An 18,421-nucleotide genomic window follows, 5' to 3' on the forward strand; every position below is an offset into this window, starting at 1 on the left:
TTATAGTCGTGGGAGGTTGGTACCTATGGTGGATCAGAAGACAAATAACCCATAATGAATCGGTTCCACCACAATGGAGATGGGCGTTGTCAGTGCTATCCATTGCGAGCAATCATCAGAGGGCGTCATCGCTCACCCCTAGTTTCCCTGAAGCAAAATGGAGTAAGCCAGACCCTCAATTTATTAAACTGAATGTTGATGCAGCTTTTTATCCAGATGAAGGTGCGGGGGCTACAGCGGCCATACTACGGGATGTTAGAGGAAACTTTGTGGCGGCACAATGCAAATTTATCCCTTTCGCTGCAGATGTGATCACTACAGAAGCTTTGGCAATGAAAGACGGTCTAGTTTTTGCTAATTCTCTTGGATTCAATCGGTTGGAAGCGGAATCAGACTCCCTATAGGTTATTAACTTCTGTAATGGTCAAACTAGATGGCGGGACTCAGCGGCGGCAATCTTCGCGGAATGTGTGGATACTAGTTCCTTGATCGGGAGGGTCATTTTTAAGCATTGTTATCGTTCTTGTAATCAAGCAGTTCATGCGCTAGCTAATTTTTGTTTCTGTAATAAATCTTCTTTTAGTTGGTTGGATGAGCCTCCTGACTGTGTTGTGAGTAAGCTCGTAGACGATGTAAACATTGTTTAATTTTAATAAAGCTAGCCATGATGGCCTTTCCTAAAAAAACATATTTTTTTTTCGTTTCCAAGAGGCTCACATCCAGCTCGTGGGGTGGGCTTAAAATCACAGCAGCCCGCCAGTCCGTGAGCTTTTTCTTTCCGTGGGTTTAAAGGTCTCGCGGACGACCCGCAACGCAAGCCCAGGCCCAGCCCATCTCCATAGCGAGAAGCCGCCCGCCGCCTCTCCCTCCCCTCGGCTTCCGCTGCTAGGGTTCTTCTTCTCCCCCTCGCCGACTGCCACGCCTCTCTTGGCCACCCGCTCCCCGCTCCAAACCGCCGCCGCCGCCGCCATGGTGAGGCTCAACGCCGACCTGATATGGAAGAGCCCGCACTTCTTCAACGCCATCAAGGAGCGCGAGCTCGACCTCCGAGGTTCCTTTCCCCTTATCCCCTTCCTCTCGCCCGTCAGATAGATCTAGGGCTCTGCCTTTTTTTTCTCCCCTGTCTAACCGGTGGTTCGTTTGGTCTTCGCGGCGGCAGGCAACAAGATCGCCATCATCGAGAACATCGGCGCCACCGAGGTGAGCTCCGCCACCTACCCGTCCTTCCTCTCATTGTAAGCTGTAATAGGGTGCGGGCTCCTCGACCCAACCTCCCCGGCCGGCGGAATCTGCTTCTAGGAAAATTCGTACTACTTCCTTAGAACGGGTCCAGAGGCAGAAGCTGTTTGAGCTAGGTAGCAAGTGACGCGGGAGAATTTAGTATGCGGCCTATCGATTTGCTTGGCGTCCCTTTTCCAGTTAGTGATGCGGCAGTTGAAGAGGCTAGAGAGGCCGGGAGGGGTAATGCTGCACTGTATTTCAAGTTACCCCATGTTGCTGACGGTTTCGGTGCTAGCCAAGTGACATTTCTTCTCATGGATTTGTAATCCCTGACCATGTAATAAGCAGGACATTTAACCTTTATGAGTGGGTATTGTGCTGGAGTTGCTATCTGTGTTGTGAGTACTGTTTGAGCTTTTTAGCTTAGTGTGTGCGCCCGAGAGTGGTGATTTTGTTGTCACTGTTCAGACTACTGCTTTTTATTACTGCTATACCAGCTACGGTTGAGAGGAATGACTGGTACTGGAATGCATCGTGTAGTAATTGTACAAGAGGTACACATTATATGCGTGCTACTGCTATGCAATGTTATGCTGGGCTTGCAAGGCGTGATATAGGTACTGTTTGAGCATTTTACTGTATTCTTCTCCTAAGAGTGGTGATTTTGTTGTTACAGTTCAGAATAGTGTTTTTTATGCACTGCTATACCAGCTAAAGGTTGAGAGGAGTGAAGCATTAAACTGGCATTGTGTAGTAATTTTACAAGTGGTACATATATTAGGATTGGTGCATGCACAAGTTGCTGCTAGGACTGTTTATATACTTGATCACCACACCTTTTAGAGTTCTGGCTATCGATTTGCTTGGCTGCAATTGAAGTGGCTACAGAGGCTTGGGGAGGTAATGCGGTAGTGCTTTTCAGGTGAGTGGATGTTAGTGCTGGGATTATCTCTGTTGGTACCCAGATGCTAGCCGAGTAACATATCTGCTGGTGGATTCGTAATCCTTGGCCATGTAGTAAGCATTGAGTTTACCTTTATCAGTGTGTGCTATGCAGTGTTATGCTGGTGTTGCAAGGTTTGATATTGGTAATTGGGTACTCTTTGAGCACTTTTGCGTAGTGTCGACCAAAGAGTAGTGATCTTTCTGTTACAGTTCAGAATAGTGGGTTTTATACAACAACTATACCAGCTAAGGTTGAGAGGAATTAAGTATTGGACTGCATCGTCTAGTAGTATTTGAGCATATTTTGCGTAGTGTCCACCAAAGAGTGCTGATCTTGCTGTTACGGTTCAGAATAGTATTTTTTATGCACTGCTATACCAGCTAAGGTTTGAAGGAATGAAATATTGGAGTGCATTGTGTAGTAATTTTATAAGAGGTCCATATTGTAGGGGTGGTGAAGCTGGATGCTTTTCCTCCCCAACAAAATAATTTACTCTTCACTATGAGCGGTGCAATTATAGAATTTGCTGCTAGGAATGTTTACTGTTTATATACTTGATCACCACACCTGTGTTCTGGTTACTTTTGCTTTCTTGTATGTAGTTGTCCAGGACACGACAGTTCTCTATATGAGGCTTGTTATTGTGTTACCAGCCTACTTTCTTGTACTGACTCTACCATCAGTGACACCTCTTGGCGATTTTTTGTATTACCGATGGCTTAATATTTAAAATGTTTAGCTTGATTTGAAATTGAAATCATAGGGTTTTCTTTATCTCATTTTGAATTGTTTGCAGTTGCTCCAGTTCCTTCTCTAGCTGTGTTTATATAACTGTCTTTGTTCCTTTTCTGATAACAGGACCAGTTTGACACGATTGACTTGTCAGACAACGAGATTGTCAAGCTTGAGAACTTCCCTTTCATGAATCGCCTTGGCACTCTGTTAATCAACAACAACAGAATTACACGTATCAATCCGAACCTTGGTGGTAAGAGGAACAATATCTTGTCTTGTTGCCATGTACTTTTGCTCCATACCTTGTCTGTTTCTTCAATTCTCTTTGCTTTGCTGTCATGTAGAGTTTTTACCCAAGATGCATACTTTGGTGCTGACGAACAATCGCCTCACAAGTCTTGCGGAGATTGACCCCCTGGCCTCTCTTCCAAAGCTGCAATTTCTCAGCTTACTGGATAATACCGTAACTAAGCAACCAGATTACCGGTTATATGTGATCCACAAACTGAAGCATCTGCGTTTGCTGGACTTCAAGAAAGTGAAACAACAGGTTAGCAACCACCAAATTCTGATAACACTATTATGTTTGATATTTGAATCATCTGTAGTCAGGCTTGATTTCTTGGTTCTCATGTTGTCCAAATATACTTCTGCACAGTGCCAATGATTTTGTTCTGAATGACATCTGTTTAATTTCGCTGCAGTTTTCTCTCATTTGATAGCTAATCATAGTTTCTAAAGTCAACATCCTATGTTTGCATTTTCTTTAATGGTGAAACATCATTTACCATTTGTGTGCCACTGTGCTGCATTGAACTTTGCTTGGTTCTTCATATACGGGAAACCAACTGGTCATGATTTCTTCAATGAACCCAGAAATCTAGCGATATAATGTCCGGACATAATATATTGCATGTATCTACGGCCCACATACATCTGCCCATATATGTTTTACTTATCTAAGATATGAGTTAGTTCAAACGAGCTCAAAATTTAGCAGCATTGCAGGCTTATGTTGTTTATGGCTTTATGGTAATCAATAGACTATGTCTGCTCTAAGTCATGTTTATTTTAATTGAAGAAGTATCAGTTGAGAACACCATCTAGATGCATTCGTGCTAGCCCTTTAGAGCATCAAGTCAAGATAATTCTTGGGACTTCTAAAAGAAAAAGAGTAACTGTCATTAATTGACAGTTTATGAGTTCTGTCAGCAGCTAATACTCTTTTCTTCTAATCGTTTTCTTCATTTCTTTTTTAATGGAGCTAGGAGTTGTTGATTTATACCATGCCATAATCGTTTTATCATGAAGTTTTTTAGAAGTTGTAGATATGCACAGAAATCCTGTCGCTGCTTGATTTGTTGATTTATTCCCCACAGGTTGATTCATTTCCTTCGGAATGATTTCCAAAATGATTTTGGAATTGACCGCAGAAGTGCTGGCAGCAAAAGGGGGAAAAGAGCAACTCTTTTAACTGATTATCTGTGAATTAGATGCATGAATGCCATTGAATGTTTTTTGGTTGGCATGTTCACTAGCATTTTTTGCCGTGCCTGGTTTTGTGTATGTTTCTGAAATTTTGTATGAGATTTTGTGTTTGTGTAGGAGAGAGCTGACGCAGCACAAAAGTTCCACTCAAAGGAGGCAGAGGAGGCGGCAAAGAAGGTTGCTGCCAAAGCTTATACTCCAGTAGTGATGGATGCTCAAGGTACCACAAAAGACCAGGGCCCTAAAGTAGTCGCTCCAACGCCTGCACAAATCACAGCTATCAAGGTACTTGACTCCCTCTTTCTGTTTCGTACACAGGCTGTTCATGTCATTATTGGAAGTTGAGTAGAATCCCTATTACTTCTGCATTCAGGGGGAAAATTATGGTCTGGTCTTTTACCCGCATATGTTTGGTATGGGCTTGATATTTACTTTCATATGTTTTAGTCTTACCATGATGTCCATGTCCGTCCCAGGTATTGAGACATCATTTGTTCTCAGTTACCGTATATATGTCGTCGTTAAAATGCCAGTATCTTCTATTTTTCCTTTGTAATACATCTGGCCGTGAATTCGTGTTTAAACAACTCTTTTATCTGTATGTAGGCTGCTATCATTAACTCGCAGACGCTTGACGAAGTTACAAGGCTTGAGAAGGTAACATGCCGTGTGTCATTTAGCTCCAGCGCTTTGTGCAGTTTGAAGCACCCTATGCTATGTACTGACACGCACTCGTTCGTCACCATGATATCAGGCGCTGAGCACTGGCCAAGTTCCTGCTGAGTTTGCGCTCCCCAAGCCTGACACCAACATGGCTGAGGCGTCAGAGGAAGCTGAAGCTGAGAAGATGGAGACAGATGGTCAGGACCAGGAGGAGGATGGGGCTGATGAGCAGAAGCAAGCAGATGAAAGCACCCCAATTCAGGAGGTACTGATATTTGCAGTGTGTTTTCTGCCTTTTACCTCACACATGGTACCTGTTGGTTCAACTGGCTGCTTCTTACCTGCTTGTGTTTGTTTAACCTTTGCCGCAGGATTGATGTCACGCGCATACATCTTAATCGGCCAGTTCTCGTGGGGGGGATGAAACCATGTGTGGTGACTCGGCGCCTAATCTCACAGAATTCTTGGTGAACGCTCTCCTAGTGTCGGTATTGCTGTATCTTGTGGATGCTAACAACGATTTTCAGTACATGGTACTGTTGTCCGAGTTGAGGAAGGTTTACGCCCAGCGGACCTAGATGTGTTGGGGTGTTTTAGACTGTAGAAGATGATGCGTTGCGTGCTGAATGAATGTTGCTGAGACTCTACTCCCGCAATGTGTTGACGAGGCCAACTTGCTTGGGCTCCATTGTTGTTAAATTTGTTGCGCTACCTATTGATAGATGGTTTTTCCTGTTGAATTTGGATCTTGCTGGGGTTGTAATTTCATCAGGAGAGGTAATATCTGCATCAGTTTTTCAGGCCTTTTTGCTAGCGCATGTCCGAACCAACCTTGACACACAACTTGACGAAATTAACTCAGTTATTTGGAAGCATCATAATTGTTTTTTTCTTCTTTGGGCCCAACCTGCTCGTTGATCTTGTACTCCCTCTGTTCTGTGGAGAGATTTCATTGTGGACCATATATGGATGTATGTAGATTCATTTTGGAGTGTAGATTCACTTATTTTGCGTCGTATGTAGTCCATAGTGAAATGTCTACAAAGACTTTGTATTTAGGAACGGAGGAAGTAGTTAAGTCACTAGCACGATCAATACTCTCTGTTCAATTCAGTTGGGTTTAGGGTTTAGGGTCCGGTCTACCGCGCTTGGTTCCGACGCCCTCTCCTCCGTCAGCCCGCGCTGGACTGGAAGAGCCGCCACCAGGTCAGCTTCTGCCTTCCTCCTTGCACGCCAGGTGCTTGCGTTTATTCCCACCCGCTCCACTTGGTCCTTCCTAGCAAGCTAGCCACCGCTCACATCACTTATTGGAGGCATCATCATGTGGAAACATCCGCAGAAAGCACGTAAATATGCCAAGTGAAGTCCACACACACAAATATTACTCCATTAGGCAGCATCAAGCGACCCAACTTGCAGCGCGTCGCTGTATGTAGCCGCAAACGCCATTTCCTTAGTTACCCTTTTAAAGGAGAAAACTCATATATCAATGCGCCCATGTATGGACGAGCTTGGAATGACACAAGTTGGGTCCTCGGTCAGGTCAAGTAGAACATGATTTGATTTCGCAAAAAAAAAGGTCAAGTAGAATATATAAGCTGATAAGCATGAATGTATATAAGCAAGTAGCTAGATTTAGATCATACATTTAAGGCAAGTGCACCGAGCTATTTAACTTGGCCAAGGCAAGCAAGTAGGAGTGTAGTATCCTGGCAGGCATCACCTACAAATCAAGTCAAGGCCATTATAACACACCCCCTCTGTCGCAGGAGTAGCTGTAGTTCAACTACTACAGCGACATATATTTCGGTTGATACTACTCCCTCCATCGCATAACATATAAGACAATAACGAAGTGATTAAACTGGGCGAATAAGGACAAGACTCGTGTATATTGATGTGCCTATGGACGACGAGCTTGGGACGACTCAAGCTGGGTCTTCAGCCAAGTTAAATATAATATGAGCAAGTTCCGCCTACCGACACTTGTGGTGGTAGTGGTATACATATATAAGCAACTAGCTAGAGGCTGACCATACGTTTAAGGCAACTGCACTGAACTATGCATCTGGTCAGGTCAGGCAATTATATGATTAAGCCAGACCCTCGACACTTGTGGTGGTATACACTCGATGTAAGCACCTATGACAACAGCGCAGTTACCCAGCTTCAAAGGACCCAACCTCTCACTTCTGACTTCTGAGTGCAGTGTGTTGGATCGGCTGTAGGTGTGAGGGAGCAAGAGCCATAGGCAGAGATCGATGGGCATCTCAGGTGCTGTGGAGTGGTGGGAGGAGTGGCAGCTGCGCATCCTCGTCCTCGCCAGCCTCTTCCTCCAGTGGATCCTGTTTATCTCATCTACCCTGCGTAAGCTTGCTCTTCCTTCCTGGTTCAGGTCCTTAATCTGGCTAACGTACCTAGGCAGCGATGCTCTAGCCATATACGCCCTGGCTACCCTCTTTAGCCGCCAGCGGAAGCAGGATTATGGTTCTGCAAACAGCGATAGCATCCTCGAGGTGGTTTGGGCGCCCGTTCTCCTGGTCCACCTTGGTGGACAGGACGGCATAACCGCCTACAACATCGAGGACAACGAGCTGTGGACTCGGCATGTCCTCACTGCTGTGTCCCAAATCACCGTAGCCATCTATGTGTTTTGCAAATCATGGCCTGGTGGCGACAAGAGGTTATTGCAGGCGTCAATCTTGTTCTTCGTCCTGGGGATACTCAAATGCATAGAGAAGCCCTGGGCTCTCAAGAGCGCTAGCTTCAGTAGCCTAGTCAGCTTAGCCGACCCTTATCTCAATCATCGAAGGATGGCGAGAAGGGCAGCAATCAAAGCTGCTCGACCTCCTTGGTTGGTGCGGTATCAGCAAAGGCTGAACTCCCTCTTCCCGGAGGCGACGATCAAGGCTGATTCGCTTTCGAGGATGGTAAGCAGGATAGGCAAGGACATTTTGCTTGAAGACTATGTGCAAAAAGCAAGGGCTTTTGTCCTGGCCGACTGTCGTTCTCAAGCCAGAGTAGAAGGTGGCGGAATTGACCATCAGCACAGCCATGTTCCTCTAGCGCAAGAAGCCAATGAAGTGGACCTTGAGGGCAACCATCATCGTCAAGCCCAAGGAAAGGACAATGAGGCTGACGGTGAGCCTGACCATGTTCCTCAATCACAAGAAGAACATGGCGAAGCTGACCTTGAGCTCAACCATGTTCCTCGAGCACAAAAAGAAGGTGGCGTGGCTGACCCGCCCAACCATGTTCCTGAAGCCCAGGGAGAAGGCGATAGAGTAAACCGCCTAATCCAATTAGGGAGATTGGACCTTGACACCCGTAAGTTATTTGTAGACCTTGCATCATCGAATTCTGATCGGCTAACTGTCCTAGAATTCTTCCTGGCGCATGAAGCATATGCTTCTTTGCAAGGAGAGCTATTCAAGATGTTTGATCTTCTCTACACAAAAGCGAAGATGATAACCATGTTTGCAGAAACACCCACAACAGACGGCATTACATCAATGAGTTTTTTTTCTGGCTGCGTACGTTTAGCAGCTATATTTCTGCCATTAGCAGCCATTGGCCTCTTCCACAAGAGTCGCAGAGACGCTTATAACATTAACGATGTCCAGGTTACATATACATTGTTCTGTTGTACTGCTGTGCTGGAGTATATTTCCATGTCCACTGTAATGTTCGTGTCTGCGCTGATGGATGCGATAATCCCGTCCGGTATGGTTGCCCAATATAGCCTCGTAGGTTTCTTAATCCGCAACAAAAGACACAGCAAGAAAATGTGCATCCTTAGTTCCCTCAATTGCAAGGATTTCCTTGACCAGCGTTTGTGCACGAAGTCATGTTCCTCATCTTCCAGAATTACAAAGTTGGTTCTTCAGCATGTGAAAGGTTGGTGGAAGGAACACATAATAGATGCTGCCAGTTACAGGAGGTTCAGTGATCACAGGGGGCAATGGACTATTCAGCGTAAAGAATGCGACGAAAGCCAGGAATGGGGGCTAAACAGGTCGTTCGACGAGAGTGTCCTTCTCTGGCACATCGCAACGGACTTGTGCTTCTACCAAAAGGGCGACACATCAGCCAGTCACGGAAATGCCACGGAATGCCGAGAAATTTCCAGTTACATGATATACCTACTGTTTGTCAAGCCTGAGATGCTGTTGCCCGGCGCGAGACGGAGTCTGTTCAAGACTGCTAATGCTGAACTGGAGGAGTTCCTCAAGGACGACGAGGCATCAGTGATGGAGATCCTCAAGGGAAAAGGGACATTGCCTGAGGAGACTGAAAAAAGATTTGTGGACAGGATAGTTGTCAAGTTGCAGCGCACAGAATGCAGAGAAGAAGTCACAGGATGCACAGAATTGCCACCGGATGCAGAGAAATATCCAGCGCTACGGCAAGGTTTGATTATCCACGACGCCTGGAAGATTTCTAAAATGTTGTTGGCTCTGGGTGATGAGAAGAAGATGTGGGAGGTAATTGAAGGCGTGTGGGTGGAGATGCTCTGCTTCTCTGCTAGTAGGTGCCGAGGGTTCCTACACGCCAGGAGTTTGGGCACTGGCGGGGAGCTGCTCACATACATCTGGCTCCTGCTGTCACACATGGGGATGGAGACCTTGCCGGAGAGGGTGCAGAGGAGGGACCTTTCAAGTGGAGGAGGAAACACCGACACCACTCCATCAACTTCCCAGGTCAGCACCCGCCGGGAAAGCCATTGTTTTCACTGTGATGTTTCATTTGTCGTTGTGGTTTTCTAAGTGTTATTGTTCTTCACTGGTGCCAAGTTTAGAGATATTATAACTACGTGATGATGTGATCTACCAGATACCTGGGAGCGAAGATGCACGACCCTTGAAACGCCAGAGGCCTCATGAAGCTGCTGGTGCTGGCGCATCTACCTCTCGACCTGAAGAAATACAACCAGCTGAATAGTCTGAGAAATCATTATCTCTGTGGTGTTCATACAGGGAAATAATCATGTGTCTGTATCACCCATCTGTCGTTCGTTTCCTTGGAGTCGTTGCTTGCAGCTGCTCCGTTATGCAGAGCTTGATGCACCAGCCCAGTTTGATGCCTGTCAGTCTGTGTGTGTGTGTGTGATGTTAGAGCTGCCAGATGATGTCATATTAGTCCGCTGATGCGTGTCCCGTGTTGGATTCTGTAGCATCAGTGGGTTTGTTAGAGTGAATTTGGTTTTTTTTTTTGAGGGGTGAAAAACAGTTTATTCCTCACCATAATCCACATGAAGTGGGATACATGAAGGGTCATGGGGGTTTCCAAGCCACATATGGCGTCCCGGACCCTGCGAAAGAGCAAATTTAGCTAATCTATGTGCCTCATAGTTTACGGCACGACCCTCCCAAGTAAAATTGCAATTAAACGTCGTAGCACTGAGTTTTATTTCGCTGATGATAGTACCATATCGGCCTCTGGTCCCCTTTTGAATGTCTGAGACAACTTGTTTGCAGTCTGAGGCAATGATGAACTGTTGCAGGTTGAGGTCCTCCGCCAAGGCTAAGGCCTCCCGGCAGGCAATTGCCTCCAACACAGCAGGATCGCAAATACCATAAGTGACGAGTGCAGAGCTCCCAAGATAGAATCCTTGGTCATCCCTACAGATAGCAGCAGCAGAGCCTCCCCGCTCGAACCTGACTCCTGCGTCCACATGAATTTTTGCATATCCCATAGGAGGTGCCTTAGGTCTAGCAGCAGGCGACGCATGCAATACCGGTCCCTGGACGGCCCGCGGATTGCTAGTACCAACGATATCCAAATCTGATATATACCTGTTTACAAACGCATGTGTGGACTGAGGGCTCTGAAAAATACCTTCATGTATCGCCTTTCGTCGTGCCGACCAGATAGCCCACAAAGTGACCGCAAACAACGTGAATTTCTGCTGCGATAGAGTTTCTATGAGAGTAAACATCCATTGCTTGGCAGAGGGTTCAGAGATTTCCATGATTTGCTGCACAAGATCACTGTCGCTGAGAGCCCAAGTGCACCTTGAAGCAGTGCAATCGATGAGAGAGTGCCGCCAAGAGTCAGGCGCGCCACACAGCCCACAGCTGGCTGAATCTGCCATGCGACGATGCATGCGTACATCATTCGTTGGTAGCGAGTGTCTGGAAAGACGCCACAAGAACATCCTCACCTTAGCCGGAACACTCGTCTTCCACAGTCGTTTCCAGCTGTTCTGCTCTGTGTTTGAACTCGAGGTGCCCGCGGTTCCCTCCAACCATGCTTCTCTTCGCTGCTTCGTTGCTACGAGCATGTTGTAGGCTGATTTCACAGTAAAAAGGCCATGCTTATCGTAGTGCCAACTCCAAAAGTCAGGAATATTGCGTGTGCAGAGAGGAATCCCAAGAATAACGGTGGCGTCCATTGGCATGAAAGTTGCATCCACTACCGTTCTGTTCCATGTTGCGGATGTATGGTCAATTAGTTCTGAGACCAAAGCCGGCGGGTTCTGTACTCGGCTGCCGTATGGGCGAAGCATCTCATCCCTGGGAAGCCAGTTATCGTTCCAGATGTGTGTTGTGGCACCATTACCCACCCTTCTTATTAAACCCTGCTTTAAGGTGTCTCTTCCTTCGATGATTGCCCTCCATATCTGACTAGGGTGGCCCCCAAGGCTAGCCTGCAAGATATCTGAATTTGGAAAGTAAATGCTCTTCAAAAGCCTTGCACTCAAAGTCTCAGGGTTCTGTAACAACCTCCATGATTGCCTTGCCAACATAGCAAGATTAAACAGCTCGAAATCTTTAAAACCCAGACCACCCATACCTTTCGGTTGGGTCATAGTTTGCCATGAGACCCAATGAGGTTTGCGTTTGCCTTCCTTGCTTCCCCACCAGAATTTTCTTATCAGCATATTGAGGTGTTCACACAATCCTCTTGGGAGCTTGAAGCAAGACATAGAGAAAACTGGCACTGCCTGAGCTACAGATTTGACAAGGACTTCCTTACCTGCTGCTGACATTGTGTTTGCAATCCACCCCTGGACTTTGCTCCACAACCGATCCTTAAGATATTTGAAGGCACCGTTCTTTGAGTTACCGATGTCAGACGGCATTCCCAAATACTTTTCGTTTAAAGTCTCGGTTGGAACATTGAGCAGCTCTTTGATCTCATTCCTCACAGCCTCAGGCACTCCTTTGCTGAAGAAGATTGATGACTTTGCAAAATTTATACGTTGACCAGTTGCCTGACAGTATGTGTCCAGAACCTGGGTTACCTCATCAGCACCCACACTATTGGCCTTGAAGAACAGCAGGCTGTCATCAGCAAATAATAGATGATTAACTGGTGGAGCCGAGGGGGCTACCTGCAAACCACTTAAATTGGATGACTCATTTCTGGATTTAAGGAGGCACGAAAGGCCCTCTGCTACTAACAAGAACAAGTATGGGGAGATGGGGTCCCCCTATCTGATTCCACGAGTTGGTGTGAACTCCTGCAATTTATTGCCATTGAACATTACGGAGAACTTGACTGTGGTGACAAGATTCATCACTATATCCACCCACCGCTCTGTGAAGCCCAGCTTTAGCATTATAGCTCTCAAATATTCCCACTCGACCCTATCATATGCCTTCATCATATCAAGTTTCAGTGCACACGTTTGGTGCTTCTTCGCCTTATTTCGCTTCATAAAATGCAGGCATTCATAAGCAGTTATAATGTTGTCGGTGATCAGTCTGCCTGGGACAAAAGCTGACTGCTCCTCAGAAATAATGTCAGGTAAAACTAACTTTAGGCGGTTGGATATTACCTTTGATGCAATCTTGTACAGTACATTGCATAGGCTGGTCGGTCGAAACTGGGTTAAAAGTGTGGGATTCTTTACCTTAGGTATTAGGACTAACACAGTCTCATTGATACTCGCCGCCGTCTCAGTACCCTCAACAATTTTCAGCACCACTTTGGTGACTTCCTCACCACATATCTCCCAATGACGTTGAAAAAAATGTGCAGGGTATCCATCCGGGCCAGGTGCTTTGAGTGGGAACATTTGGAATAAAGCATCCTTGACCTCCTGTTGGGTATACGGCGCGTTAAGCGAATCATTCATTGCCTGGGTGACCTTACAAGGCACAGTGTCCAGGACTTGATTCATATTTTGAACCCCCTCCGATGTGTACAAGTTCTCATAGAAAGCTGTAGTCAGCGACTCCATCTCACTTTTATCAGTGGTCATTTGCCCGTCCGATCTCTGTAAGGATTTGATCTGATTTTTTCTTCTCCTTCTGCTAGCTCTAAGGTGGAAAAAATACGTGTTTCTGTCCCCATGTGCCAGCCACTCCAATCTTGCCCTTTGTCTCCATAGCATTTCTTCTCTGTGATACAATTCCGTGAGGCGATCAACAATTTTAATCTCCAAATGATTGGGACCTGATCTACCTTGGGAGTCGCGTAACTCCTGTAGCTGTCTCCTTAACCGAGAGATCTCCTGCCGAACATTGCCGAAATGAGTGCGATCCCACCTCGATAGGTCCCCTGCCAGCACCTGCATTTTGTCCTTTAGCTCTCGGACCGAGGAAGCCCCTGTCGCTGTCCATGCAGTCGCGACCACAGCCGGCAGCGCTGGGTCTCTCTCCCAGCATGTTTCGTATTTAAAAGGCCTTGGCCCAGAGCTGCATGCATGCACCTCGCTGTAGCTTACGTAAACTGGTACGTGATCGGATGTAGCTGCTGTTTTGTGCTCCACCGTAGCTCCCGGATAAGCAATTGACCAGGCAGGATTTGCAACGCCTCTGTCCAGCCTGACTCTAGTAAAGGTTCCTCCGGTGACCTTCTTTTCGAAAGTCCAGTTGTTCCCAATATATCCTATATCTGAGAGGCCACACGTATCCAAAGCATCTCGGAACAGATCCATCTGTGCCTGACTCCTCCTGCCGACGCCGTCGTGTTCGTGCGCATGGAGGACCTCATTGAAATCCCCCACGACTAGCCAAGGCAAGTCACTCGATCCGACAATACCCCTCAACGTATCCCAGGTTTTATACCGTTCATTGACTTGTGCCTCCCCGTACACAAAAGTAACTCTTGTCCTGTGATCAACCATTGCATCAATAATAGCATCAATGTGGTAATCAGAGTACCCGACAACTTCAAGCTTTATTTCATCATTCCAAAAAATACATAGTCCTCCACTCCTTCCACGACTACTAACAGCAAAACTTTTATTGAAACCTAAATTGCCTGCTAGATTCTCTACTCGAGAGCCCTCTATTTGAGTTTCGACGATACATGCGATAGAGGGGGCAAGTTGCCTCGTGAGATCACGAAGCTCACGAACTGTTGCGGGTTTGCCAGCCCCGCGACAGTTCCAGCATAGAAGACTCATTGCGCTCGGCGCGACTCCTCAAGGGAGCCCGCCAAACGCGCATCAGAAAGGTTGTTGCTGCTTGTTGCATTCAGGTTTCCTTGTTCAAACATCAACACAGCAGCTTTCGTCCTCTTTGGTTCTTGCTTAGATGTTGGGCTAGGGGGTACCATCGCAGGGGGTAAAGCCAGAGGAGCTCGACCCGAACTGTTTTTTGCAACATATTCTGGCACAACCGGTCCCCCAGAGCTGGCTTGTGTTGCTCCACGCTTTCTGTTGCCTTCAGCCCCTACCATGTCTATATCATCATTAAGACTGGGGTCATCCCGTCCCCTGTATTCTGTACTTTCATGCTGGCCTGCGCCCCTTTGACTGGCACCGCGGCCTGTTCCACGGCCAGCTCTGCCTCGACCTCTACCACCACCTGATGCCCTGTCAGCTCCAGGTCCTCGCCCTGGCCCCTTAAACCAATCAGCTCAAAGATTTTTAAAAACTAGAGCAGATGGAGGATGTATCCCGTTGCCACATTCTTTATATAAGTGACCTAACATACCACAGACGGCGCACCAGTCGGGCAGTCGTTCATATTTGACCCTGAAGATCTCCCTCTTCTTCTTAATCACCAAAGAAACAACGTTCCTGAGAGGTTTTGTGACATCCACCTTGACACGCACCCTGAAAAAATTGCCTTCAAAATCTTGGGATTTGGGTTCAGCATAGATGAAGTCTCCTACTGTGCTAGCAAGGGATTTGATCAGGCCAAAAAACAGTTCCGGGAGGTCATGGATCTGAATCCACATCTCAATCTTGTTCAAGCTAATCGATGTCGGTCTGGTGATTCCATCATAAGGCTCGATGACGACCGCCTTGCCTTTGAAGGTCCATGGCCCGTCTTCAATTACTCGCTCCCAATCCCCGAGGCAAGAGAACTTCAGGGTGTATAGGTTATCCTCCAGGGGACGAAATTTAACTTCCTGAGCAAGATCCCAGGCAACCCTCATGTTGCGAAAGAACCAATACTGACTATACGGCCTGTCGCTGTGCACGCGAGCAATTGCCATCCAACGAGCAGCTTCCTCCGGCAAGTCACCGTCCTCCACAACTATGTCCACCAAGTCATCCTCCTTCAACCCTAGCTCCTTCATCATTGATTCCATGTCGCTCATCGTCGTTCCAGAAGCCGACGTCGAGCCCTCCATCGTATCTCTTGCCCGAGAAAAACTGCGAGTTCCGCGGGCGGGATGTTCCCAAAACCGGTCTCCAGACTGCCACAGCGCCAGCCACCACTCAGGCGTCGGCGTTCGGTAGCAGGGGAGCGGTGGGGATCGCGATCTCCACGTCGGGGCGCGCCGCCGTCGGGAGGAAGAAAACCCTAACTAGAGGGGAATTTGGTGCGATTAGAAACATTTGAGCCGATGGTTTTACCCGGTTGTTGTAATAAATGTACTGCTACCCCAAGGTCAGAAATTGCAGTCATTTTTAAAATTTTATTTCCCTCAATCTCCATGATTTTTTTCCTTTTCGAAATGGCAGAATTTCTGCAGAAAAAAGTTGCTCGGTTAATTAGGGAAGGTTTACCCGGTTGTTGTAATTAATGTATCCCTACCCCAAGGTCAGAAATTGCAGTTTTTTTTTATTTTCTTCAATCTCCATGATTTTATAGGTTTGTGAATTGTGAGCATGTGACCTACCATATAGACCAGCTGAATAACCTGTGAAACTATTGCTCTTTATTTACGCGTGGAAATAATCCCGTGGGTCCTGATTTGCTGTTGCGCCATTGTGCAGAAGTTAATACACTGCAGTTGTTGTGTGTCTGCACTACCAGCTGTTCGACTCTGATTTGCTGTTGCGCCATTATGCAGAAGTTAATACACTACAGTTGTTGGTAACTGACGATGAATTTTCTGTATGCAAATCGATGTACATATGCTATTAGTGATTTAGTGTGACATGCACACTAGTAGAAAACCCACCATTTGTCCCGGTTCCAAAGGCCCATTAGCCCCGGTTCAGGAACCGGGACTAAAGGGTCGGGAGTAAAGCCCAACACTTTTAGTCCCGGTTCAGTTACGAACCGAGACAGATGGTGGTCCACGTGGCCGCTGCGGCGAGCCCAGGTAGGAGGGCCTTTAGTCCCGGTTGATAACATCAACCGGGACCAAAAAGCATCCACGCGTCAGCAACTCAGGAGCTGGTTTTTTTGTTTATTTAGGGGGGGGGGGGGGGGGGGGGTTAGGGGGTTTTGGAGGGTTAATTTAGGGGTTTCATATATTGTGTTAGCTAGCTAATAGAGAGAAGTGACCTCTCTTATCTCCGTGCTTGGTCGACGCTAACTACTATACGTATAGAAAGAACTCGACACGCTAGCTAGTAAGAAAATGAAGGAACCATTAAATACACAAGATCGTCATGAACATATACAGAGAGGCCGGAGTGCACCTCTCTTTCTCCGAGAGATTTGTCGAACAACAAGTTTCCGTATATCTAGCCGACGCTACTAGCTACATAAATAAAATATAAGATCTCTTACAATCCCTAACATCTCATCTCTATATCAATTTCCACATGGTATTCTCCGGCTTTATTGATGACGTGGTCAAGAAAGAATCCCGCCAATTCCTCTTGAATTGCTCGTATGCGATCTTGTGGTAGGAGTTCATCCCGCATCTGCCAGATTTAATTTAAAGAAGGGGGTCAATACATATATATGAATGAAACTCAACACAAAATGATGGTAATAAAATAAAATTGTGAATATTATTGCTTACGCACTTGATATTGTTTTTCAGTGTAGCCCTTGCTCACAGGTCGAGTGGCGGATGAACTCGCAAACGTAGTATCCACAAAAATCATTCCCGCCTTCCTGCCACAAGTACTTTACGAGAAATAGAGTTCAATCAAACTGATAATCAAGCATGATAGATGGTATTGATGAAACTAGCTAAAATCAATGGGAGATGCACGGAACTAGCTAGTAGTACTTACTTTCGGGTGTGTAAATCACAGCTCCCTCGGTAGTCCCGGAGCTATTGCGGTGAACTCTTTCCAAACCCTGCCAGACAAAAATAATAATTACTTGATATCAGGAAATGAACAAAGTTGCCGATATGGTACGGTAATGATCGATTGAACTTACTTCTGAAGCATTTCAGTCATGTCCGCATACTCCTGGGGATCTTTTCGTCTCGAGTCTAAGACAGTTACTACTCCCTGCTCAAGCTTAATCTCTAGCAGAATAAAGTGAAAGCTGCGCACGCATGCATAACTAAGCAATTACATTACCATAACCTCGAGTAATAAGGGAAACCAAATATGCACAAGACAGTAACACTCACTTGAAGTTGTAAGGAAAGAGTATTTTATCTTTGTTTTGATTTTTGAGCAACGATTGTAGCACGTTGTCCTCGGTTTCTGTGATATTCTTTTTAACCGTCCATTCATGTATGACATTTGGGTTAATGAAGCCAATGTCCCAGATTTGTGCTTTTCTGCATTCAACGATCTTCAATCGGCATAATATAATGAGGATAGTTATATATACATGCAATGAAAGAGCTGAGCTATATATAGAGACTTAATTACAGAAGTAGTACTTACAGACAGTAGCAAGTCAAGATTGTTTTGTCGAGGGCCTTTTGATTGTATAACTGGAATAACTCTTCAAATGCAACAGAAAACAGACCAGTTCCAACGAGGTCATGCTCCTCTTTAATTCTCATCGTCAAAACATCCTTCCCAGACTCGCTGCAGGTTTTCAGGTACCATTGAATGGAATCTTCGCATCATCGTTGTTAGAGGAGGATGATCAGGTTTGACGAGAGGCTTCTCATACTGGTATCTGAATTCGTCCACCTCCATTGTTTCAAACACCATATCATCGCTCAGGTAATCAGCAGAATTGGTACCGGGCATCATCCCCGGCAGATTAGCGACGATATCGCTAGACACCTTGAGCGGGGGGCACGATTGGTTCGCCTGTTCGCCGAGCTGGGGAATTTTTTCCCACTTCTTCGTTCTGCTAACCCTTT

The 18,421-nt window shown here is 46.2% G+C and overlaps 2 protein-coding genes across 5 annotated transcripts; both read left to right on the top strand.

Annotated features, from left to right (window-relative positions):
- The first annotated feature begins 820 nt into the window (after positions 1-820).
- LOC109769645 (U2 small nuclear ribonucleoprotein A') lies at positions 821-5,793 on the top strand. The gene is made up of 8 exons (XM_020328381.4): positions 821-1,051; positions 1,160-1,200; positions 3,026-3,155; positions 3,247-3,452; positions 4,508-4,675; positions 4,997-5,047; positions 5,145-5,318; positions 5,425-5,793. Exons 1-8 carry the CDS (start codon positions 970-972, stop codon positions 5,428-5,430), a joined length of 858 nt encoding a protein of 285 aa, XP_020183970.1. The 5' UTR covers positions 821-969; the 3' UTR covers positions 5,431-5,793.
- A 391-nt stretch (positions 5,794-6,184) lies between these two features.
- Positions 6,185-15,890, top strand: LOC109769644 (uncharacterized). 4 transcript variants are annotated; one of them, XR_012183495.1, is made up of 4 exons: positions 6,185-6,259; positions 7,263-9,753; positions 9,887-10,245; positions 15,773-15,890. XR_012183495.1 is itself a non-coding variant. In XM_020328379.4 (2 exons), the coding sequence occupies exons 1-2, from the start codon at positions 7,315-7,317 to the stop codon at positions 9,992-9,994; spliced, it is 2,547 nt and encodes an 848-aa protein (XP_020183968.1). In that variant the 5' UTR covers positions 7,214-7,314; the 3' UTR covers positions 9,995-10,262. The 4 variants fall into 4 exon arrangements, 1 of the variants encoding a protein (XP_020183968.1); XR_012183496.1 differs by lacking the exon at positions 6,185-6,259 and having other exon boundaries at positions 7,214-9,753; XR_012183497.1 differs by lacking the exons at positions 7,263-9,753; positions 15,773-15,890 and having other exon boundaries at positions 9,887-10,110.
- The last annotated feature ends 2,531 nt before the right edge of the window (positions 15,891-18,421 follow it).

This window comes from Aegilops tauschii, chromosome 5 (assembly GCF_002575655.3).
Source record: "Aegilops tauschii subsp. strangulata cultivar AL8/78 chromosome 5, Aet v6.0, whole genome shotgun sequence".
NCBI classification, from domain to species: domain Eukaryota; kingdom Viridiplantae; phylum Streptophyta; class Magnoliopsida; order Poales; family Poaceae; genus Aegilops; species Aegilops tauschii.